Raw genomic sequence first — 25,269 nt, forward strand, 5'->3', positions numbered from 1 at the left:
ATACGCTCACTAATTCAATAAATGAAAGACCATCGTGATTCGCGGGCATGATGAATTTATCGAATCCACTTAAAAATCACGGCTTTATATTCTGCTGCACCTATTCTCAAAACATCCAGTGGTCAATCAAATGGATCTTTGATCTGCGTAAGAGAATAAAGCCTTTATCTTACATGTTACAACTATTTTATAATTCACGTTGAAGTTAAATAAAAGCTCAACGGAAAAATGTGTTTTGTTGGCAACGTTTTTTAGATTAAAAACGCCTCACTAAATGGTTAACAAACAGCACATTAACTTTTTTTTAGTTAAAAATATTGAATCTCGAACATTTTATGTATATATCTGCCGATGGGGTCCCCATTGCTACTAAATATGTAGCAGCACGAACAATGTTAGCATTTAAAATGTTTCGAGTGAACAATTCACGCGTTTTTTTTTTTCATTATCTGGGGGAACGGGAGACTATAAGTACTTTTAGGTATTGAGACACTCCTCACTATTTGAAATATACAGCATAGTTAAATCTGGAAACATGTTGCTGCTAATAGTTATACTGATACGATCTCTACATACTCTGCCCGAAAGTGAGTATTTACGCTAGTTGTTTAGTGGGTATTCTTTCCAACGATTTCAGAATATGTTGTGGATTGTTGACAAGATTATTCTTAACTGACACAAAACCGTTGCTTTTAGAGTTTAAAACTTTGTCTTGACAGCTAATTTAATTAGTTAATCAACTTCAAGGCATATCAGATATGAAAGTTTACGTGTCTAGGTGGCTGAAATCTCAACCTAATTTACCAGCAAGCAATTAATTTCTCAGAAAATAATTTAAACAGGTAACGCAAAGTTTTACCTGATCAACGGAGAGGGTGCACAAGCAACGAATGGACTTGGTGTCTTGTGGGTCCAGAAGGGCCAACTCTCGGGCCATGTTTTATTTGAAGGAAACAAAGGATTCGATCAAGAGTGTCTGCCTAACCACATATGCCAAATGATGGGGTACCAGTTTGCAATAAGTTGGTTCTCAGATCTAAAATCCGTTCTTGACACCAAGCGAAAGTCTATGCATGCATTTACATTCGACGATATTTTCTGTCCAGCAGATAACAACGTAACTGGTAATGCGACGTTTAAAATAAAAAAGATAAAGGAATTAACAGCTTTTTCTTCAAATATACCATCAGCCGCTGTCCTCTTCTGCGGTCCTTTTAAAGGCACTTGTCCAATCGTGGAGCGATATAATTTCCTTAAGAGAGTTTGTATTGAGGAATTGGGCTCCTTAGTATTTCAATGTCACCACTCTGACAAGCTTTACATAGCCAGACCCGGGTACCACCACTCTACATTTAACACCGTCTGCGACAACGACCCTCATTTCTATCAAAGCTGTGGTATCAGAAATTCACTGACCTCATCAAACTCTGCTGCAATTTGTGACGAGTACGTCTGCGAAGTGAAGAAAAATACCGTCTTCCAGACGAAAGGTGTTATGTCTACCGTCACAGTTTCTTCAGCGATATTGTGCCAATTGCAATTAGACCCAGCATTTGACAATTTGCTCTATTCACAAAGCTGCTCCAATTTACCGGACAACATTTGTTCAGCAGAAAATGAAGAGGAAGATGTAGCTCATACATCTTTAACTTTAAGAAGCGGACTAACAGTGGGCAAGTCCTCAGTTTGCAATGGACGCTGTGATGGACGTAGTTGTGAGGACGAGGCTTTCTGTGGTGGCTATCTGTACGGTTTGTACTGCATTGGCTGGAAACAAAGACTCAATTACATCAAACCAAGTGAAGTGTGCGATGGGTACTCGACGTACCTGTGTCCAGATGGTGAGGACGAAAGGAACTGTCCAGAACAAGACTCCTTACCAAGGCACGAAAAATGTAGAAGGTCCACCTTTAGTTCATTCACAGGAAGACAAACTTCTTCGGTGATCCCAATTATCAATATTACAAGGTGTGGCGCTCCATTCAGCTTTGAACTAATTGAAGTATTAGTTGACCCTGTATCAATCTGTGATAACTTTCTAGATCAAACCAACTGTACAGACCAGAGCCGTTCAACACTAACCTGTTATATCAACGGCTATCTTTCAACCATATCCAAATTTTTTGTGTGTCATGGTCAAGAGGAGGTTCCAACATTATGTGACAACGGAATAGACCAGGTCTGTGTCAAGGTATCCCTCACCTGTGAGGTACATAAACACCAACTGTGTGACGAAATTGAAGATTGTCTGAGCGGGGCTGATGAAAACATAGCAATCTGTCGCTCCATGACAAAGAGGGTTTGTCACAGAGCTTACAAGCCCGACCAGGCATTACAAATTCCCATTGCATGGCTAAGGGATGGGGTTGAGGACTGTTTAGATGCAATCGACGAGGAGGACGTGTGGAAAACTTGTGGCATTGGTTCAACAAAACGATTCGTAGTGTCAATAGATGAAACGTGCGAGGAGGTGTTTCTTTGTAAACATGATCAAGCAGCCTTCGTAGAATTCAAAAATATATGTGATGGGATTGATACGTCATGTGGTATTGAAACGAATATATGTGCGAAGTCGCATAAGATCAATCCTACTTTTGACAGTGTACTGACTGTGCAGAAATCAGGTGGAGAATTGAAAACTTTGATGTATTGCTTGCCTGGTCTCGAGAGTCTGCAGGAAATAGCAAATCGTTGCGTTATCAATGAAGTTAATCTTTCGGGACTTGATGTCTTCGGAGTTCAATCCATTTTGACAATTATCCGCCCTAACGCAATAGTTAACTGTGATCATACCTTTGGAGATATTTACGTGACTCTGAGTTGTGCAGGGTATTGTGAAGACTCAGTTTGCCCTTTGCAAAAAAAGATCCAATACAATTCTTGTCCTCAGCAACACCAAAATAGAATATACACAATTGCTGATAATAATTTCCTTTCGTTCGTGACAAAAATAGGTAATAAGTCGTACAGAAATGACTATTTTCGATGCGACAACGGTGTTTGCTTAAACTATGAACAAGTTTGCAACGTGGTCGATGACTGTGGGGATGGTTCTGACGAAATACTCTGTACTAATGTGTTTTTGTGTGATTCCAAAGACCAACTGGTCCCGATCACTGAAAAGTGTAATGGAAATATTGACTGCATGGATTTCTCAGACGAGTGTAACTTACACTGTGGCAAACAAATATTACAAAGCATTTTTCTAAAGATTTTGAGCTGGAATCTAGCTGTGCTAGCCATATTCCTTAACTTGATTTCACTCTATCGAACTCTAACCGATTTCAACAAAGAAATGTCAAAAGTGGCTATGAACAATAAGATGCTGATACTTCTCATAAATCTCGGTGATCTGCTGATCGGAGTGTATTTGATCTATATAGCAATAATGGACACAATAGTTTATGGGAGTGGATACTGCTCCGAACATATAAATTGGCTGTCTAGCGCTCATTGTAACATAATAGGCGTCATCAGTACGATTGGTTATGAAATGTCTCTTGTTTCCATGACAATTCTTGCCGTAACTAGGTTGGGGGTGATAAAAGATAAGACTCGGATCAGCGAACGATTTACAAGAAGAGTCCTTTTCAAAATTAGTCTAGGTGCACTAATTATCGTCATGATTTGTATTACTATTGCAGTAATTCCTCTGGTGCCTCAATTTGAAGACTTCTTTGTCAATGGCATGACATACAGACCCTCAGTAAGACTCTTTATCGGAGCTCCCGATAAACAAATCCATCTCAGCATCCTACAGGAGTACTATGGCAAAATTAAGGGCAAAAATCTTAAATGGAGAGTGATAAATGATCTTGTTGATGGTATGTTTTCTAGTGATTATGGAGGTGATGTACTTGGTCGAAAGAAGATTGAATTTTACGGGAATGAAGGAGTTTGTCTATTCAAGTTTTTTGTTAAAGCAGACGATCCTCAACGAATTTATGCTTGGGGCATCCTATCATTAAACATGGTTTGCTTTTTAGTAATTTCAGTCTGCTACATTTTCATCGACAATAGAACCAGAACCACGTCAAAAGTGCTTACCCAGGGTAAAACACATACAGGTCATGAAGTAAGGAAAAGGAACAGAAGATTGCAGCGAAAAATATCGCTGATCATAGCAACGGATTTTCTTTGTTGGTTACCAGTTACCATAGTTTCCTGTCTCCACTCGGGAGCAGTCATCGACGCTACACCATACTACTCTCTTATCTCCATAGTATTTTTACCTATCAACTCTGTAATCAACCCTATTTTGTACAACGATTTCTCCACAACTTTATTAGAAAAAGTCAAAGAAAAATCGAAACCAGTTTTTGCTAAGAAGTGGAGAAATAAGAAAGTTTCCCCTGAACAATTTAACACTACCTGTAATTGTATCAATAAAAATGAGTGTCGCCATGATCAAGTCCAAATGATTGAGATGAAAGTTTTAAAAGCAAAAGAAAATGATTTAACAAAGATCAGTATCGCCAAGTGAAACAAAACGTTTTATTATATTATTTCTCATTTGGGAAACTGGTACATAAATTTTAAATATTTTACGTTTACACTGCACAGTACAAACTATGAACTAATATAATTTCAACTCAATTGTACAAAGATGATTTTATTAAAATCCCATAATTATGTATAAATACCACCAATTAAAATTTAAGAAACACTTGTAATTGTTGTAGGCATAGTTCAATAATAAATTTATTTATTATCCAATTTTAACAAAAATTGGTTAGCTTACTCATAGACTTTCACTTACAAGGAAAGTGTCCGAAAAATGTAAAGCATATCCAACCATCAGACATTACGTTACAGCTAAAAGTAGCGTATTTTGCCCCATTTTGCCCCATTTTTATCACTATATCAACTCCAATATCCACCAAATTTTTCGGACAGTTGTGAATGCCCTATTGGAAGGTCTTCACCAATTTTCAGAATAATCTCATTCAAGGAACTGAAGATATGACAGAATAATACGACAAAAATCAACGAATTTCGTCAAATTATGCGACTTTTACACCTACTTTTGCTCCGAAAGCCGCGCACCATCAAATATGGCAACAAGGCGAAACTCACTGATCAAGTGATCATTTCAAAAAGGTATGACAAATTTGGTATTGTGAAAATTCTCACAGTCTCTAGAAAACAATGGTACAAAAATTTCGAAAATCCGAGCAAGTTTATTTTTTATCGTGCACCCCTGTTAAGGGGCTAGCTCGGATTTTAGCACGTTCAACTTATTAAAACTACCTACTTCAAGTATTATTTTCCCATGACTACTAGAGATTATTTAATTCTTATATTTCATTAAATTAGGATCGCATTAAATGTTATGGTTCTCCCGGTTTGAGACTCACTCAGGGAAGAAGTTCAAGCCCAAACTCTCATTGTACAGATAATTATTAGGACAGTAAATTTATATTGCAATTATGGACTTTAGAATTTTATGTGAATTTATATCTGGAAGATAACTGCAATTGAAACAGGTAAATAAGGATAGTTAAATGATTGTATTATATCACAATGCTGGCAAGCATTACCGTTGCCGTTATATTCACAATACTATTTGCCCCCTATACTATTAGTATTATATCCCCTTTATTGTTTTCCAGGCATTAAGACTCATCGAAAGTAGTTCAGCAGGTATATTTAGGTAAAAAACATTCTAATTCAATGTTAAAGATGTCAGGAATAAGAAATAGTTATGTGGAGGTTTTAAAGAAATTTGCGCAAAATACGCGCCAGCATGTTATACGAAATTAGGTTAAAAAACCAAAATCGCCATATTCAGGTGCCTTAAAAACCATGTGAAAATTGAGTTAGAGATCTGAAACTTTACAGGGCGTCTAGACGTTGACCAAATCGACTGTAAAAAAATGTCGTGTTTCAGGAGTATCGGGAAATGGGTTTTCTGGAACCCCTGTTTTACGATAGATTGTCGTGATACATACATACATATATATAATATACAGGGTGGGCCAAAAGTCAGTACCCATACGTTGGCCTTAATAGCTCAGTCACTGAGTGCTCAATTTTAATACTTCTTTCTGGTATGACTTAGTACCATTACTGGTTCGAGGAATTTGTCAACTCGAAAAATATTCACGTTAATTTTTTTAAAATGGAGGTTCATTTTCACATTTATTTTATAGTTTGGATAGTCGGATAAAGCTAAATGTTATTGAATTGTGTTTGGCCATTCGAATTACGTTTGTCCTGAAAGAATTAGAACTGTAGCTTCTCAGATGACCGAGATATGAAGCATAACGAGTTTATTCATTACGTGTGATCAGGTGATTGGTTTACCTAATCACGTGATAAGGTGTTTGTTTTTTGTTTTTTTGGGCCCGGACGGTGCCGGTGGTTCTAATGACCATTTACTAAAATACATAAATACAAAATACAATATAGTATACATATTATAATCAGAAGTTTTATAAATCCTATCCGTCCAAGTTAAACTTGAAGGGCGCTACACGCACGACGAAAACTCCCTTTACTGTGACCTGAAGTAGACTACTAGTAGTAGAGCTAGTAGCGCTTGAAATTGACAGAACTGAAAACGAAATCTGACAATTGTCGCGAAAACTGACAGTTTTGTGTGCTCAAAGTGTCGAGAAATACTGACAGTGCAAGATTGGGCACACAAGAGTGAGTTAAAACATCCTCCACACAACAAAAACTTGAATACACTAATAATAATCAATTATTAAAAACACACAAGCTCATTCTGCAGTCTTATTAGTCTTATCAGTACTCTTTATAGCACCGTTTCTGATAAAGTGTAGCTTATCAGGCTGCTCAGTTACCAGGTGACCCCGTTAACTACCCCGTTAAACATTATGGGAATTGTTAAGGGTGCCCAATTAAGGTGTCGTGTCACGGTGTCACATAATCACCCAGTCAATTTTGTTAACGAGATACAGAAAATGCTTGATAAATTCGTCATTTCTTATCCGTTTTGCCTCATGTTTTCAGCTCATATGCAACATTTGATAATCTACCGTCTCTGAAAAAATTAGGCGTTCAGCATGTTCAGAGAAAACAATATAGTTGTTTTAATATTGAATGGGCGTGGTCTAAAATATTCGAATTTTCAAATTTTGACGACGGAATCCTCGAACCAGTAATAAGTACAGTATGCCATCTGCAAAGCAACAGCTCTCAAATATAAAACACGGCGGAGGTATAAGACCCAACGTATGGGTTCTGACTTTTGGCCCACCCTGTACATATTTGACCAAAACCCATAATCATGGGTAGAGTGGACCGCTGCCAGTGTCTCTCTTTCCCAAACAAAAGGATATGATATCAATTTGATTGACCGTTCTCAAATGCAAAATGATACCGAGAATGAAATCGGTCGCTCGCTTTTCCCATTCATTCACGGCTTACGAATTGTAATAAGTTTCGATTAATTACATCAATCACATGCTGTCAAAATCTCTTTGGGTTGTGTTCGGGTCGATACCTAGTATTTCGGGATAAGGGTGGTAGTTAGTGAATTAGCTGAAGTTTATTGAATCTTTGTTTCCCAGTACAGCTGCCTTCGGGTAGTTCTTCTTAATCTATTACAATTGTAAATGAATGGGAAAAGCGAGCGACCGATTTCATTCTCGGTATCATTTTGCATTTGAGAACCGAGCGTGCTAAATCACTTTACAGTCGATCTTCGAGATTGTTCTAAAAGGGCTCCCGACAGTTGAAACCAACTTCAATCGATGTATATTTTCGGACGCTGATTCCGAATCACCCCCCATGACATAGGGTTAAAATGCTCCCCTGACGAGATATTGGCGAAAAACTGTCTCGATCACGTGATATGACCATATAATTTCTCGTTAGGGTTAGGGTTTCAGCATATGCTTTTGTTATGGATTGGGTTAGGGTTAGGGTTGGAATCAGACTAGAGGGTTAGGGTTTCGAATAGTCTTTCAGGGCCAGCTAGAGAACGGGTTGAAAAAGTCACGTGACAGTCGAGTGTAGAGTGATTAATCATCATCCTCTGAGAACGGTCAATCAAATTGATATCATATCCTTTTGTTTGGGAAAGAGAGACACTGGCAGCCTAGCGGTCCACCCTACTCATGATTATGGGTTTTGGTCAAATATACTAATTATAAAAAACGTTATATTTGGCCCACAGATTTGAAGGAAAATACGCGAATTTGGTCCTCAGATTTAAAGGAAAATGCACAATTTGACGCGGAGAACTGAAAAAATCGCGATTTGTCTTACTGCCAGAGCCACTGGGCCGCGCTCAGCCTGTCATTCCGCCGAAATCGAATCTCTATTGATCGGTGATTTATGTTCATATGAATATGATTATAAACATGAATATAATAGCCTGAGGCCCCCATGTAAGATTTTGTGATGCCAGGATCTGAAAAATCGCGATACCGCACATCAACATGCTGCAATTTCCTTTTGTCCTTACCCTGGAATTTTTGGCTTTGGCGCGAAGCGTCAAAAAATATTAATAAGGCTGTGGCGCGAAGCTCCCCCCCCCCCCCCCCCCCCCCCTTTATTTATTATAAAGTTTGAATAATCTTAGGTTAATCAAGCTTTTTGTTTATTAACAAACTATTCTATCAAGTTCACTCAATTTGGAATTGAAATTCCACCCTCGGCAAATTTAACCTTGTCCCTGAGTGATCAGGCTGAAAATTGCGCGTTGTTATGACGACATCGTTTTGCGGAGTGATCGAGCTTTTTGGATATCGCAGCTTCCTACATCATGTAGGAAGCTGCGATATCCAAAATGAAAAAGCATGTAGTACATGCGCGCTCTGATCAAACCGAAAATAAAAGTTGTTGTCTAATCACTCCATCTTACAATATAAAAGGAAAAACAAATTATTATCTGAAAGTTATTAATATTAACGAAATAATTACAATTTGTAAAAAAGTTTGGGATTCCAGATTCGAAGTCAAAAGTCGGACTATAGTGGTGATAATATTGATGATAATATCGGTTTTCTGCCCCACAAAAATGATCTCTCAATTTGTGATATATAAATGTGGGCAGGCTTTTGGTATCTGGTCAAAAAGCCTAGCAGTATCCAATCTTGTGTTTTGTTTCCAGACACTTAAGTTCTTGAGTTTCTTCTACAACTTCGTACTTTGAACACCAGAACAGCCCGTTAACGTTGTAACGAGCGTTCATTAATCGGAACATCCTGTTCTTTCTCCCCATATCGTACCTGAGAACAAGCAACATCAACTTACTCTAACTTACTCTAACTTTTAGTGTTGCTATGATGTTGCTATAGTAACTTCTAGTGTTGCTATAGTAACTTGGGTTCTTTTGCGATAGTCAAAACGCGACAACTAGCGCTGGATGGCGACAACTAGCGCTATCCAGCGCTAGTTGGCGCCATCCAGCGCTAGTTGTCGCTATCCAGCGCTGGATAACGCTGGCCAGCGCAAAATTTATATGTTCGATAATTGTCGCTATCCAGCGCTAGTTGTCGCCATCCAGCGCTAGTTGTCGCCATCCAGCGCTAGTTGACGCCATCCAGCCTTAGTTCAACTAGCCAGCGACAACTAGCGCTGGATAGCGACAACTAATAGTTGTCGCTATCCAGCGCTAGTTGTCGCTGGCTATGCGACACTGTCGCACGCGATAGTTTGCGATGGCCAGCGCAACTGGCCATCGCAGAAAACAGTTTGATAACTAGCGCTGGATAGCGACAACTAGCGCTGGCCAGCGCTGGCCATCGATAGCCAGCGCAAAATGTTTGCAATATTACTCGTCAGCTAGCGCTGGCCAGCGCTATCCGGCGCTATCCAGCGCTATCCAGCGCTATCCAGCGCTATCCAGCGCTATCCAGCGCTATCCAGCGCCGAGCGTGCTAAATCACTCTACAGTCGATCTTCGAGATTGTTCTAAAAGGGCCCCCGACGGTTGAAACCAACTTCAATCGATGTATTTTCGGACGCTGATTCCGAATCACCCCCCCCCCCCCCCCCCCCCCCATGACATAGGGTTAAAATGCTCCCCTGACGAGATATTGGCGAAAAACTGTCTTGATCACGTGATATGACCGTATAAGGAAGTTAGTCTAATTTTTCGTTAGGGTTAGGGTTTCAGCATATGTTTTTGTTAAGGATTGGGTTAGGGTTGGGATCAGATTAGACTAGAGGGTTAGGGTTTCGAAAAGTCGTTCAGAACCAGCTAGAGAACGGGTTGAAAAAGTCACGTGACAGTCGAGTGTAGAGTGATTAATCATCATCCATTCAGCGCTAGCCAGCGCTATCCAGCGCTGGCCAGCACAATGTATCAAAATCATATACTTGCGATATTATTCGTCAGCTAATATATGAAAATCAAATATTTGCGATATTGCTCGTCAGCCAGCACTGGCCAGCGGAATATAGTTGCAATAATAATATTGTTCGTCAGCTAGCGCTAGCCAGCGCAATGCCATGATAACTCAAAATCAAATATTTGCGATATTACTCGTCAGCTTGCGCCGGCTCTCGCTAGCCAGCGCAATATACCAAAATCAAATATTTGCGATATTATTATAATCGTCAGCTGACGCTTTGCTCTAACCAGAGCCCTCTCGCTTGCAGTAGCGCGCGACAACAAGCGCGTCACGCACGCAGTACGCGTAGGCACATGGCTATGTGAAGCTGACGCTGACTGACCAGCGCAATATATTTGCAATATTTTTTGTCAGCTTAAAGTTAACGGGTGATAGTCTGATACTCGTAAAATTGGAAATATTTTTCAAATCCAAGTCCAACTCGGTGCGCAAATATTTGTAAAAACTAAAACTAAAACTAAAGGTACGGTTATAAACCTACATTTACAATCGTTAGCGTTGGCTTACTAGCTGGGTGGAGCTCAACTTACTGGGCGGCGCTCAGCCTGTCATTCCGCCGAATTTCTATTCTAATAGTAATAATATATTGCTTAATAAGTATATAGTAATATCGCAAGTATATGATATTGATTTTGATACATTGTGCTGGCCAGCGCTAGCTGACGAGTAATATCGCAAAAATTTTGCGCTGGCTATCGATGGCCAGCGCAGGCCAGCGCTAGTTGTCGACATCCAGCGCTAGTTGTCGCTGTCCAGCGCTAGTTGTCGCTATCCAGCGCTAGTTGTCGCTGTCCAGCGCTAGTTGTCGCTATCCAGCGCTATTTGTCGCGACAATTATCGAAAAATTATCAAAAATTGATATTTTGCGCTTGATAGCGACAACTAGCGCTGGACAGCGACAACTAGCGCTGGATAGCGACAACTAGCACTGGATGTCGACAACTAGCGCTGGATGGCGACAACTAGCGCTGGATAGCGACAATTATCGAACACATATATATTTTGCGCTGGCCAGCGTTATCCAGCGCTGGATAGCGACAACTAGCGCTAGTTGTCGCCATCCAGCGCTAGTTGTCGCGTTTTGACTATCGCAAAAGAACCGTAACTTGTACTGTTGTCCAGTTGTCTGTAACGATGCTAACTTTTAGCGTTACTGTAGTAAATAAGTAACTAGAAGTTTAGCTATAATGTTGCTATAGTGACTTGCTGCGTTGCTATAGTAACCTATAGTATTGCTATAGTAAATTATTAACCTGAGTTTTTGATAATTTTTGGATCGTTCCTCCGGAGTCTCCTGTTGATTTATAACCTCTATATCGTCACAGTACACTATTTTATTTCCCACGGCTTTCATTTTTACGAAGAAATCTGCATGTTCTGCTATCAGTAACTCTTCGCTCCAGCCTCCTATCTGATGCGAAAACAAATGTTAGGACAAATATTAAAACAATTATCAGGACAGGTATTAGGAAAGATATTAGGACAGGTATTAGGAAAGGTATTTGGACAGGTATTAGGAAAGATATTAGGACAGGTATTAGGAAAGATATTAGGAAAATTATTAGGAAAGATATTAGGATAGGTATTAGGAAAGATATCAGGACAGGTATTAGGAAAGATATTATGACAGGTATTAGGAAAGATATTAGGACAGGTATTAGGAAAGATATTAGGACAGGTATTAGGAAAGATATTAGGACAGGTATTAGGAAAGATATTAGGACAGGTATTAGGAAAGATATTAGGACAGGTATTAGGAAAGATATTAGGACATGTATTAGGAAAGATATTAGGATAGGTATTAGGAAAGATATTAGGACAGGTATTAGGAAAGATATTAGGACAGGTATTAGGAAAGATATGAGGACAGGTATTTGGAATGATATTAGGACAGGTATTAGGAAAGATATCAGGACAGGTATTAGGAAAGATATTATGACAGGTATTAGGAAAGATATTAGGACAGGTATTAGGAAAGATATTAGGACAGGTATTAGGAAAGATATTAGGACAGGTATTAGGAAATATATTAGGACAGGTATTAGGAAAGATATTAGGACAGGTATTAGGAAAGATATCAGGACAGGTATTAGGAATGATATTAGGACAGGTATTAGGAAAGATATTAGGACAGGTATTAGGAAAGATATTAGGACAGGTATTAGGAAAGATATTAGGACAGGTATTAGGAAAGATATTAGGACAGGTATTAGGAAAGATATTAGGACAGGTATTAGGAAAGATATCAGGACAGGTATTAGGAAAGATATCAGGACAGGTATTAGGAAAGATATCAATGTCCTACCTCTAATACAGGCTGAGTTTTAGCCATGAAGATGTTGCTGGTGGAGTCGCACTGCTCGCACCCCCCTTACCTCTAATACAGGCTGAGTTTTAGCCATGAAGATGTTGCTGGTGGAGTCGCACTGCTCGCACCCCCCTTACCTCTAATACAGGCTGAGTTTTAGCCATGAAGATGTTGCTGGTGGAGTCGCACTGCTCGCACCCCCCTTACCTCTAATACAGGCTGAGTTTTAGCCATGAAGATGTTGCTGGTGGAGTCGCACTGCTCGCACCCCACTTACCTCTAATACAGGCTGAGTTTTAGCCATGAAGATGTTGCTGGTGGAGTCGCACTGCTCGCACCCCACTTACCTCTAATACAGGCTGAGTTTTAGCCATGAAGATGTTGCTGGTGGAGTCGCACTGCTCGCACCCCACTTACCTCTAATACAGGCTGAGTTTTAGCCATGAAGATGTTGCTGGCGGAGTCGCACTGCTCGCACCCCACTTACCTCTAATACAGGCTGAGTTTTAGCCATGAAGATGTTGCTGGTGGAGTCGCACTGCTCGCACCCCACTTACCTCTAATACAGGCTGAGTTTTAGCCATGAAGATGTTGCTGGTGGAGTCGCACTGCTCGCACCCCACTTACCTCTAATACAGGCTGAGTTTTAGCCATGAAGATGTTGCTGGTGGAGTCGCACTGCTCGCACCCCACTTACCTCTAATACAGGCTGAGTTTTAGCCATGAAGATGTTGCTGGTGGAGTCGCACTGCTCGCACCCCACTTACCTCTAATACAGGCTGAGTTTTAGCCATGAAGATGTTGCTGGTGGAGTCGCACTGCTCGCACCCCACTTACCTCTAATACAGGCTGAGTTTTAGCCATGAAGATGTTGCTGGCGGAGTCGCACTGCTCGCACCCCACTTACCTCTAATACAGGCTGAGTTTTAGCCATGAAGATGTTGCTGGTGGAGTCGCACTGCTCGCACCCTCCTTACCTCTAATACAGGCTGAGTTTTAGCCATGAAGATGTTGCTGGTGGAGTTGCACTGCTCGCACCCCACTTACCTCTAATACAGGCTGAGTTTTAGCCATGAAGATGTTGCTGGTGGAGTCGCACTGCTCGCACCCCACTTACCTCTAATACAGGCTGAGTTTTAGCCATGAAGATGTTGCTGGTGGAGTCGCACTGCTCGCACCCTCCTTACCTCTAATACAGGCTGAGTTTTAGCCATGAAGATGTTGCTGGTGGAGTCGCACTGCTCGCACCCTCCTTACCTCTAATACAGGCTGAGTTTTAGCCATGAAGATGTTGCTGGTGGAGTCGCACTGCTCGCACCCCCCTTACCTCTAATACAGGCTGAGTTTTAGCCATGAAGATGTTGCTGGTGGAGTCGCACTGCTCGCACCCCACTTACCTCTAATACAGGCTGAGTTTTAGCCATGAAGATGTTCCTGGTGGAGTCGCACTGCTCGCACCCCACTTACCTCTAATACAGGCTGAGTTTTAGCCATGAAGATGTTGCTGGTGGAGTTGCACTGCTCGCACCCCCACTTACCTCTAATACAGGCTGAGTTTTAGCCATGAAGATGTTGCTGGTGGAGTCGCACTGCTCGCACCCCACTTACCTCTAATACAGGCTGAGTTTTAGCCATGAAGATGTTGCTGGTGGAGTCGCACTGCTCGCACCCCACTTACCTCTAATACAGGCTGAGTTTTAGCCATGAAGATGTTGCTGGTGGAGTCGCACTGCTCGCACCCCACTTACCTCTAATACAGGCTGAGTTTTAGCCATGAAGATGTTGCTGGTGGAGTCGCACTGCTCGCACCCCACTTACCTCTAATACAGGCTGAGTTTTAGCCATGAAGATGTTGCTGGTGGAGTCGCACTGCTCGCACCCCACTTACCTCTAATACAGGCTGAGTTTTAGCCATGAAGATGTTGCTGGTGGAGTCGCACTGCTCGCACCCCCCTTACCTCTAATACAGGCTGAGTTTTAGCCATGAAGATGTTGCTGGTGGAGTCGCACTGCTCGCACCCTCCTTACCTCTAATACAGGCTGAGTTTTAGCCATGAAGATGTTGCTGGTGGAGTCGCACTGCTCGCACCCCACTTACCTCTAATACAGGCTGAGTTTTAGCCATGAAGATGTTGCTGGTGGAGTCGCACTGCTCGCACCCCCCTTACCTCTAATACAGGCTGAGTTTTAGCCATGAAGATGTTGCTGGTGGAGTCGCACTGCTCGCACCCCACTTACCTCTAATACAGGCTGAGTTTTAGCCATGAAGATGTTGCTGGTGGAGTCGCACTGCTCGCACCCCACTTACCTCTAATACAGGCTGAGTTTTAGCCATGAAGATGTTGCTGGTGGAGTCGCACTGCTCGCACCCCCCTTACCTCTAATACAGGCTGAGTTTTAGCCATGAAGATGTTGCTGGTGGAGTCGCACTGCTCGCACCCCCCTTACCTCTAATACAGGCTGAGTTTTAGCCATGAAGATGTTGCTGGTGGAGTCGCACTGCTCGCACCCCCACTTAACTCTAATACAGGCTGAGTTTTAGCCATGAAGATGTTGCTGGTGGAGTCGCACTGCTCGCACCCCCACTTACCTCTAATACAGGCTGAGTTTTAGCCATGAAGATGTTGCTGGTGGAGTCGCACTGCTCGCACCCCACTTACCTCTAATACAGGCTGAGTTTTAGCCATGAAGATGTTGCTGGTGGAGTCGCACTGCTCGCACCCCACTTACCTCTAATACAGGCTGAGTTTTAGCCATGAAGATGTTGCTGGTGGAGTCGCACTGCTCGCACCCCACTTACCTCTAATACAGGCTGAGTTTTAGCCATGAAGATGTTGCTGGTGGAGTCGCACTGCTCGCACCCCACTTACCTCTAATACAGGCTGAGTTTTAGCCATGAAGATGTTGCTGGTGGAGTCGCACTGCTCGCACCCCACTTACCTCTAATACAGGCTGAGTTTTAGCCATGAAGATGTTGCTGGTGGAGTCGCACTGCTCGCACCCCCCTTACCTCTAATACAGGCTGAGTTTTAGCCATGAAGATGTTGCTGGTGGAGTCGCACTGCTCGCACCCCACTTACCTCTAATACAGGCTGAGTTTTAGCCATGAAGATGTTGCTGGTGGAGTCGCACTGCTCGCACCCCACTTACCTCTAATACAGGCTGAGTTTTAGCCATGAAGATGTTGCTGGTGGAGTCGCACTGCTCGCACCCCACTTACCTCTAATACAGGCTGAGTTTTAGCCATGAAGATGTTGCTGGTGGAGTCGCACTGCTCGCACCCCACTTACCTCTAATACAGGCTGAGTTTTAGCCATGAAGATGTTGCTGGTGGAGTCGCACTGCTCGCACCCCACTTACCTCTAATACAGGCTGAGTTTTAGCCATGAAGATGTTGCTGGTGGAGTCGCACTGCTCGCACCCCACTTACCTCTAATACAGGCTGAGTTTTAGCCATGAAGATGTTGCTGGTGGAGTCGCACTGCTCGCACCCCACTTACCTCTAATACAGGCTGAGTTTTAGCCATGAAGATGTTGCTGGTGGAGTCGCACTGCTCGCACCCCACTTACCTCTAATACAGGCTGAGTTTTAGCCATGAAGATGTTGCTGGTGGAGTCGCACTGCTCGCACCCCCCTTACCTCTAATACAGGCTGAGTTTTAGCCATGAAGATGTTGCTGGTGGAGTCGCACTGCTCGCACCCCCTTACCTCTAATACAGGCTGAGTTTTAGCCATGAAGATGTTGCTGGTGGAGTCGCACTGCTCGCACCCCCATTTAACTCTAATACAGGCTGAGTTTTAGCCATGAAGATGTTGCTGGTGGAGTCGCACTGCTCGCACCCCCACTTAACTCTAATACAGGCTGAGTTTTAGCCATGAAGATGTTGCTGGTGGAGTCGCACTGCTCGCACCCCACTTACCTCTAATACAGGCTGAGTTTTAGCCATGAAGATGTTGCTGGTGGAGTCGCACTGCTCGCACCCCACTTACCTCTAATACAGGCTGAGTTTTAGCCATGAAGATGTTGCTGGTGGAGTCGCACTGCTCGCACCCCACTTACCTCTAATACAGGCTGAGTTTTAGCCATGAAGATGTTGCTGGTGGAGTCGCACTGCTCGCACCCCACTTACCTCTAATACAGGCTGAGTTTTAGCCACGAAGATGTTGCTGGTGGAGTTGCACTGCTCGCACCCCACTTACCTCTAATACAGGCTGAGTTTTAGCCATGAAGATGTTGCTGGTGGAGTCGCACTGCTCGCACCCCACTTACCTCTAATACAGGCTGAGTTTTAGCCACGAAGATGTTGCTGGTGGAGTTGCACTGCTCGCACCCCACTTACCTCTAATACAGGCTGAGTTTTAGCCATGAAGATGTTGCTGGTGGAGTCACACTGCTCGCACCCCACTTACCTCTAATACAGGCTGAGTTTTAGCCATGAAGATGTTGCTGGTGGAGTCGCACTGCTCGCACCCCACTTACCTCTAATACAGGCTGAGTTTTAGCCATGAAGATGTTGCTGATGGAGTCGCACTGCTCGCACCCCACTTACCTCTAATACAGGCTGAGTTTTAGCCATGAAGATGTTGCTGGTGGAGTCGCACTGCTCGCACCCCACTTACCTCTAATACAGGCTGAGTTTTAGCCATGAAGATGTTGCTGGTGGAGTCGCACTGCTCGCACCCCACTTAACTCTAATACAGGCTGAGTTTTAGCCATGAAGATGTTGCTGGTGGAGTCGCACTGCTCGCACCCCCCTTACCTCTAATACAGGCTGAGTTTTAGCCATGAAGATGTTGCTGGTGGAGTCGCACTGCTCGCACCCCACTTACCTCTAATACAGGCTGAGTTTTAGCCATGAAGATGTTGCTGATGGAGTCGCACTGCTCGCACCCCACTTACCTCTAATACAGGCTGAGTTTTAGCCATGAAGATGTTGCTGGTGGAGTCGCACTGCTCGCACCCCACTTACCTCTAATACAGGCTGAGTTTTAGCCATGAAGATGTTGCTGGTGGAGTCACACTGCTCGCACCCTCCTTACCTCTAATACAGGCTGAGTTTTAGCCATGAAGATGTTGCTGGTGGAGTCGCACTGCTCGCACCCCACTTACCTCTAATACTGGCTGAGTTTTAGCCATGAAGATGTTGCTGGTGGAGTCGCACTGCTCGCACCCCACTTACCTCTAATACAGGCTGAGTTTTAGCCATGAAGATGTTGCTGGTGGAGTCGCACTGCTCGCACCCCCCTTACCTCTAATACAGGCTGAGCTTTAGCCATGAAGATGTTGCTGGTGGAGTCGCACTGCTCGCACCCCACTTACCTCTAAACCTCTAATACAGGCTGAGTTTTAGCCATGAAGATGTTGCTGGTGGAGTCGCACTGCTCGCACCCCACTTACCTCTAATACAGGCTGAGTTTTAGCCATGAAGATATTGCTGGTGGAGTCGCACTGCTCGCACCCCCCTTACCTCTAATACAGGCTGAGTTTTAGCCATGAAGATGTTGCTGGTGGAGTCGCACTGCTCGCACCCCCACTTACCTCTAATACAGGCTGAGTTTTAGCCATGAAGATGTTGCTGGTGGAGTCGCACTGCTCGCACCCCACTTACCTCTAATACAGGCTGAGTTTTAGCCATGAAGATGTTGCTGGTGGAGTCGCACTGCTCGCACCCCACTTACCTCTAATACAGGCTGAGTTTTAGCCATGAAGATGTTGCTGGTGGAGTCGCACTGCTCGCACCCCCACTTGGTGAGGTTTCTGTCACAGTGCCCGCTGAAAATAGCAAATTCTTCTCTCCCGTGGTAGTTACCGAACCTCAGCGCTCCCGCAAACTTCATAAACCCTTCAAACTTGCCTCCAACCAGGGTAGCGTCCGTTGTGTCGAGTATCTCTATCATCTGAATGTTTTATAGTTAGTTATAAGATACCTCAACATAGCAACTATGGTTTAAAATGTTACAATTTCTTAATGTTAGTTTCTTTCTTTCTAATTATCTTTACTTTGACATATTTAATTATGTTTATCAAAAACAGTAGAACCTATAACAACTGACCTTGTCAAGATTAGACTTATCAAAAACAGTAGAACCTATAACAACTGACCTTGTCAAGATTAGACTTATCTAACAGTAGAACCTATAACAACTGACCTTGTAAAGATTAGACTTATCTAACATTAGAACTTATAACAACTGACCTTGTCAAGATTAGACTTATCTAACAGTAGAACCTATAACAACTGACCTTGTCAAGATTAGACTTATCTAACAGTAGAACCTATAACAACTGACCTTGTCAAGATTAGACTTATCGTTGAATACATGATCGTCATCCACCAGGAGGAAATACTTAGTTTTTACCATCTTGAGAGCCAAGTTCCTGCAGTGTAATGTGGTAAGTTTAGTGAGTAAGTGCAGTGTGTACTGTGTAGTGTAAGAATACCTGTGAGCAGGCCGAGTTTATCACAGGTACGCCCATATATGACTAGTCTGGTTGCCTCTATTTTACACTACATGCCTAGCGAGATGCCCATATCATCACTGTCTCCTATCATTTACTGAAGGAATGGAGCCAAGTTCCTTATGGTTACTAATGGTTACTAATGGTTACTTATGATTATTATTTTACACTACCTGCCTAGCGAGATGCCCATATCATCACTCTCTCCTATCATATACTGAAGGAAGGGAGCCAAGTTCCTAATGGTTACTAGTGGTTACTAATGGTTACTAATGGTTACTTATGATTATTATTTGACACTACCTGCCTAGTGAGATGCCCATATCATCACTCTCCCCTATCATATACTGAAGGAAGGGAGCCAAGTTCCTAATGGTTACTAGTGGTTACTAATGGTTACTAATGGTTACTTATGGTTACTTATGATTATTATTTGACACTACCTGCCTAGTGAGATGCCCATATCATCACTCTCCCCTATCATATACTGAAGGAAGGGAGCCAAGTTCCTAATGGTTACTAGTGGTTACTAATGGTTACTAATGGTTACTAATGGTTACTAATGGTTACTTATGATTATTATTTGACACTACCTGCCTAGTGAGATGCCCATATCATCACTCTCCCCTATCATATACTGAAGGAAGGGGTACTCTTTCATATCATCCCAAACTTCTTTTGGGTAGTCGTTAGGACCATCGTCATATGCTATTATCCTTAGATCATATCCTGTAATGTGGTATTGGTCAAAGAGATCAGGTTAAATCATTGGACAGCATGTGAAGCATATCTCAAAAAACCGAGAGGAAACCATGGTGATACTTAGCTAAATAGTAAATGATCCCTGACCGTGCGTTTATAAGTAAGTGCTGATTGTCAGTAAATGACAAACTACAAACTACAAACCTTTTTTGTCCCTGATAGATTTAGCAAGCCTCATGACAAGGTAAGGTCTTCTCGCTGTCTTTGTTACCACGGTTACACAATCAAACACTTTCTTACATCTGACAATCATTGTTTTTGTCATTATTTTAAATTTAAGTTTTCATTCAAAAAATAATTATTCTTGATTCACATCATTATAGATTTGCCTGCGTTTATTGTATTTTTATTCGAAAATTCGATCAATTATTATATAAAAGAATCAAGAATCATTGTACCTGATGGAAAAGAGAGGTTTTAACATCTCCACTGCTTTGACAGGGGGGTTCAGTCCGCATGCTTTAAAAGTGCATGACCCGGTTGACGGGGCGACTGTGTCTTTGAAAGTTTTTCTCTCCGACAAGAAAACTGAAAATGTTAATCAATCAGTAACAATACTATAAATTAGCAATACTAATACAATGATTGCAATGCTAATTGTTTTTATTTCATTTAACCACTTTTTTCTATTAATATATTAACATAGTCACCATAAAATTCATACTAATCTTTTTTGAAATGTTTGTACTTTGTATGGTAAAAATTGATAATAACATTTATTGTTATTGTTACCGGGAGTAACATTGTATTGCTATGGTAACACTAAGATTAACATTGTATTGCTATGGTAACACTGATAGTAATATTGTATTGCTATGGTAACATTGAGAGTAACATTGTATTGCTATGGTAACACTGATTGTAACATTGTATTGCTATGGTAACACTGAGTAACATTATATTGCTATGTTAACATTGAGAGTAAAATAATACACTAACATGATTCCTCGATAAGCTCTATTCGTGAATCCTCTTCGTGACATGGCGTCAAAGCAACAGGGACATTCAAACAGGTGAATCTATTAGATTGGCGGATATCTGTCTCTGAAATAAAAAATATTGAATTTAAAATAAACAAATAGGAGAAAAAAAAGCTGGTAGATAAGGCAGTTACCATGGTAACCTTGTGCAATGTGCAGTTACCATGGTAACCTTGTGCAATGTGCAGTTACCATGGTAACCTTGTGCAATGTGCAGTTACCATGGTAACCTTGTGCAATGTGCAGTTACCATGGTAACCTTGTGCAATGTGTAGTTACCATGGTAACCTTGTGCAATGTGCAGTTACCATGGTAACCTTGTGCAGTTAACATAGGAAATATCTCGGGAACACTGGAACAGATAGCAACTTACGGACTGTAGGAGAGATGCACATTGTCCTGCCACCTATATCACTTCTGATGAAGGAGTTATTAAACAGGTTGAATATCATACCCTCTTCGCAATCCACTAAATCTGAAATAGAATATTGTTAATCAAAATCAGAAAATTTAAACTGATTTCTAAGTAAAACCTTTTTATCAGTTGATTACTAAGTAGAAGGTATATTGATTTTATTATTTATTATTATAAATACTTACTTAGTGAATAAAGTTAATCTTTATTATACTTACTTAGTGAATAAAGTTTATTTTCATTATACTTACTTAGTGAATAAAGTTTATTTTTATTGAGAGCGGCACACTTTCCCGACGGGTCGTGAATCAGTTTACCCTCCGCCGTTAAACTAAAGGTTTGTTCCTGAGGAAAGCGCGATTATTCTGCAGTTAAACTAAAGGTTTATTCCCCAATATGCCCCCTATCCCCCACCATTGTACCCCCAATATGCCCCCTATAGGCACGTAGCCAGGGGGGGGGTCCCTACACACACCCTTGAACATTGCACCCTGATCATGTCTTAACACCTACCCAGTCAGGATTGCAGTGGGCAACTGTAAGTTCTTTATTGTCATCATCTGCATCAATACAGCGACCACCAAACCAGATCTTTAACCTGTTTCCTGTGAAAGTGTCACCTGAGGAAGTAACCATTAGTAACCATTAGTAACCAATAGTAATCATAGGTAACCAATAGTAACCATTAGTAACCATTAGTAACCAATAGTAATCATAAGTAACCAATAGTAACCATTAGTAACCATTAGTAACTATTAGTAACTTTTAGTAACCATTAGTGACCACTAGTAACCATTAGTAACCAATAGTAACCAATAGTAACCAATAGTAACCAATAGTAACCATTAGTGACCCCACGGTTACTCAGTTAACCTTTTTATGAATATGTTACTCATTAGTCCAAACTGTTATCTAAAACAAAATAGTAAAATAAAAGCAGCAGCAATTCAGCGGCAGATAGCGGCGAGCATTATTAAAAACTCACGGCAGTATCGAGATAGCCCGACCACTGTCCGCGGACCACTGTCCGCGGACCACTGTAATCTAATTAAAGTAAAACTCACTGTAATCTAATTAAAGTAAAACTCACTGTAATCTAATTAAAGTAAAACTCACTGTAATCTAATTAAAGTTAAACTTACTGTAATCTAATTAAAGTTAAACTTACTGTATGTAATTAAAGTAAAACTCACTGTATGTAATTAAAGTAAAACTCACTGTAATCTAATTAAAGTAAAACTCACTGTATGCAATTAAAGTTAAACTTACTGTAATCTAATTAAAGTAAAACTCACTGTATGTAATTAAAGTAAAACTCACTGTAATCTAATTAAAGTTAAACTCACTGTATGTAATTAAAGTAAAACTCACTGTAATCTAATTAAAGTAAAACTCACTGTATGTAATTAAAGTAAAACTCACTGTAATCTAATTAAAGTAAAACTCACTGTATGTAATTAAAGTTAAACTCACTGTAATCTAATTAAAGTAAAACTCACTGTATGTAATTAAAGTTAAACTTACTGTATGTAATTAAAGTAAACTCACTGTAATCTAATTAAAGTTAAACTTACTGTAATCTAATTAAAGTTAAACTTACCGTATGTAATTAAAGTAAAACTCACTGTAATCTTATTAAAGTTAAACTCACTGTAATCTAATTAAAGTTAAACTCACTGTATGTAATTAAAGTAAAACTCACTGTAATCTAATTAAAGTTAAACTTACTGTAATCTAATTAAAGTAAAACTTACTGTATTGGTTGGCAACAGCGCTCAGCGGCTGCGGTTTAGCTTTACCGTCTAATTTTATAATAACTTCTGAGGGTATCTTCATGTGATCTGAAATTCAGATCACTTACTTTTAACACAGCATATTAATTAACTTACTACTTACTATACTTAATACTAACACAGCATATTGATTAACTTGCTACTTACCATACTTACTACTAACACAGCACATTAATTAACTTACTACTTACTATACTTAATACTAAGTACTAACACAGCATATTACTGTACATAATACAGGGTGGGCCAAAAGTCAGTACCCATACGTTGGCCTTTATATAGCTCAGTCACTGGGTGCCCAATTTAAATACTTCTTTCTGGTATGACTTAGTACCACCACTGGTTCGAGGAATTTGTCAACTCGAAAAATATTCGCGTTCATTTTTTTCAAATGGAGGTTCATTTTTACATTTATTTGATAGTTTGGATAGTCGGATCAAGCTAAATGTTATTGAATTGTGTTTGGCCATTCGAATTACGTTTGTCCTGAAAGAATTAGAACTGTAGCTTCTCAGATGACCGAGATATGAAGCATAACGAGTTTATTCATTACGTGTGATCAGGTGATTGGTTTACCTAATCACGTGATAAGGTGCCCCCGTTAACTACCCCGTTAAACATTATGGGAATTGTTAAGGGTGCCCAATTAAGGTATCGTGTCACGGTGTCACATAATCACCCAGTCAATTTTGTTAACGAGATACAGAAAATTCTTGATAACTTCGTTATTTCTAATCCGTTTTGCCTCATGTTTTCAGATCATATGCAACATTTGATAATCTACCGTCTCTGAAAAAAATTAGGCGTTCAGCATGTTCAGAGAAAACAATATAGGTGTTTTAATATTGAATGGGCGTGGTCTAAAATATTAGAATTTTCAAATTTTGACGACGGAATCCTCGAACCAGTAAGTACAGTATGCCATCTGCAAAGCAACAGCTCTCAAATATAAAACACGGCGGAGCTATTAAGGCCAACGTATGGGTACTGACTTTTGGCCCACCCTGTAGTAATGTGGAAGTGTGAAACAGAATAATATTACATTTACTGGCATTTAGCAAAAACAGCAGTTCAGCAAGACAGCAGTTAAAACTGAGTCAATAAAAAGCTTAATCAATGAATAAAAAAATATTATAATATGAATAACTTAACAAATAACTAAATAAATAAGAAACCTTGTCTCCGGCTGGATCGCTCTGTGTTGATAGTGGTGAGAGTGAAGTTGAGAGAGTTGATGCAGGGGGGACTGACGAACTGAGCAATCTCTTTAAGAGCCAGTATTGCGCAAATTAGCAGTACTACTAAACCCACATACTTCTTCATTAGGTTACTAACCATCCTGCCTATATACCTTCAGTGCAGAGCTTTTAGTAATAATAACTAAATACTTCGGACAACCATGGCTATATAGTTAACCTTTTTATTAAACAGTAAAGACAATTCGGAGGACGACTAACCACACAGTTTTAGTCGTCCTTACAGTTGGCACTACTAGAGGCCAGAGGGGGGTGCCAATTTGCTGATTTTGATGCCAAGTTGATGCAAATAAGTTCAATTTATCGTCCTATAGCCGCAAAAAAGAGAGGGTGCGAACAAAGCAAATAAAACTGCCAAAGCATAAGCAAAAGACATGAAAAAGACATGAAATAATTTTAGGGGCTAAAATTGCGAGGTTACACTAATTAAGGAACTCGTTTACCTTGGCAACTGTGTTACCTTGGCAACCCCTTGTTATACTTGCCAACTGTGTGCAATACAATCTAACAAGTCGGTGTTATAGCTGTAATTGTACTGTGTCGTGTGTAAAAATGCCAACAACAAAAAGGGGGACAATGACCTTCACAAAAAGTGGTAAATAGGTGTCATGTAAGAGGAGCTCTATAGTAACAATTAAAACTTTGAGACAATTCACGTGTAATTCGGAGCAACTATTTCCTGTGTTATATGTATAGATTGTGTAGTTTCTTTAGTATAAGGCAACAAATATTTAAGTAAGATTTGCGATTAAGTTGGTCTACAAGTATTAAACTGGAAGTAACCCGAGTTAAGATAGCATCAGCAGAAATACACAACTCAAATTAAACTCTAGCTATGTCCTGTGAGATTGCAATCACACGGAACTCTGAAATAGTGACACCTCGTACCCCCCCCCCCCCCCCCCCCCCCCCCCCCCCCTAATGTAACACCTAATGTGTAATCAGCTTTATATTATCCAGTGC

At 40.9% G+C, this 25,269-nt stretch overlaps 1 protein-coding gene across 1 annotated transcript; it reads right to left on the reverse strand.

The window, feature by feature from the left end:
• Positions 1 to 8,856: 8,856 nt before the first annotated feature.
• On the reverse strand, positions 8,857 to 24,455 carry LOC134824255 (uncharacterized). Its single transcript, XM_063836040.1, has 13 exons — positions 24,226 to 24,455; positions 23,012 to 23,098; positions 21,771 to 21,877; positions 21,509 to 21,602; positions 21,216 to 21,317; positions 20,802 to 20,906; positions 20,261 to 20,390; positions 20,007 to 20,104; positions 19,694 to 19,829; positions 18,932 to 19,019; positions 18,320 to 18,538; positions 11,585 to 11,742; positions 8,857 to 9,203 (listed from the first exon to the last, which is right to left on the reverse strand). Exons 1-13 carry the CDS (start codon positions 24,386 to 24,388, stop codon positions 9,053 to 9,055), a joined length of 1,638 nt encoding a protein of 545 aa, XP_063692110.1. The 5' UTR covers positions 24,389 to 24,455; the 3' UTR covers positions 8,857 to 9,052.
• Between the last annotated feature and the right edge of the window lie 814 nt (positions 24,456 to 25,269).

The sequence above is a fragment of the Bolinopsis microptera genome, chromosome 12 (genome assembly GCF_026151205.1).
Source record: "Bolinopsis microptera isolate Bmic1 chromosome 12, MBARI_Bmic_1.0, whole genome shotgun sequence".
NCBI lineage: Eukaryota > Metazoa > Ctenophora > Tentaculata > Lobata > Bolinopsidae > Bolinopsis > Bolinopsis microptera.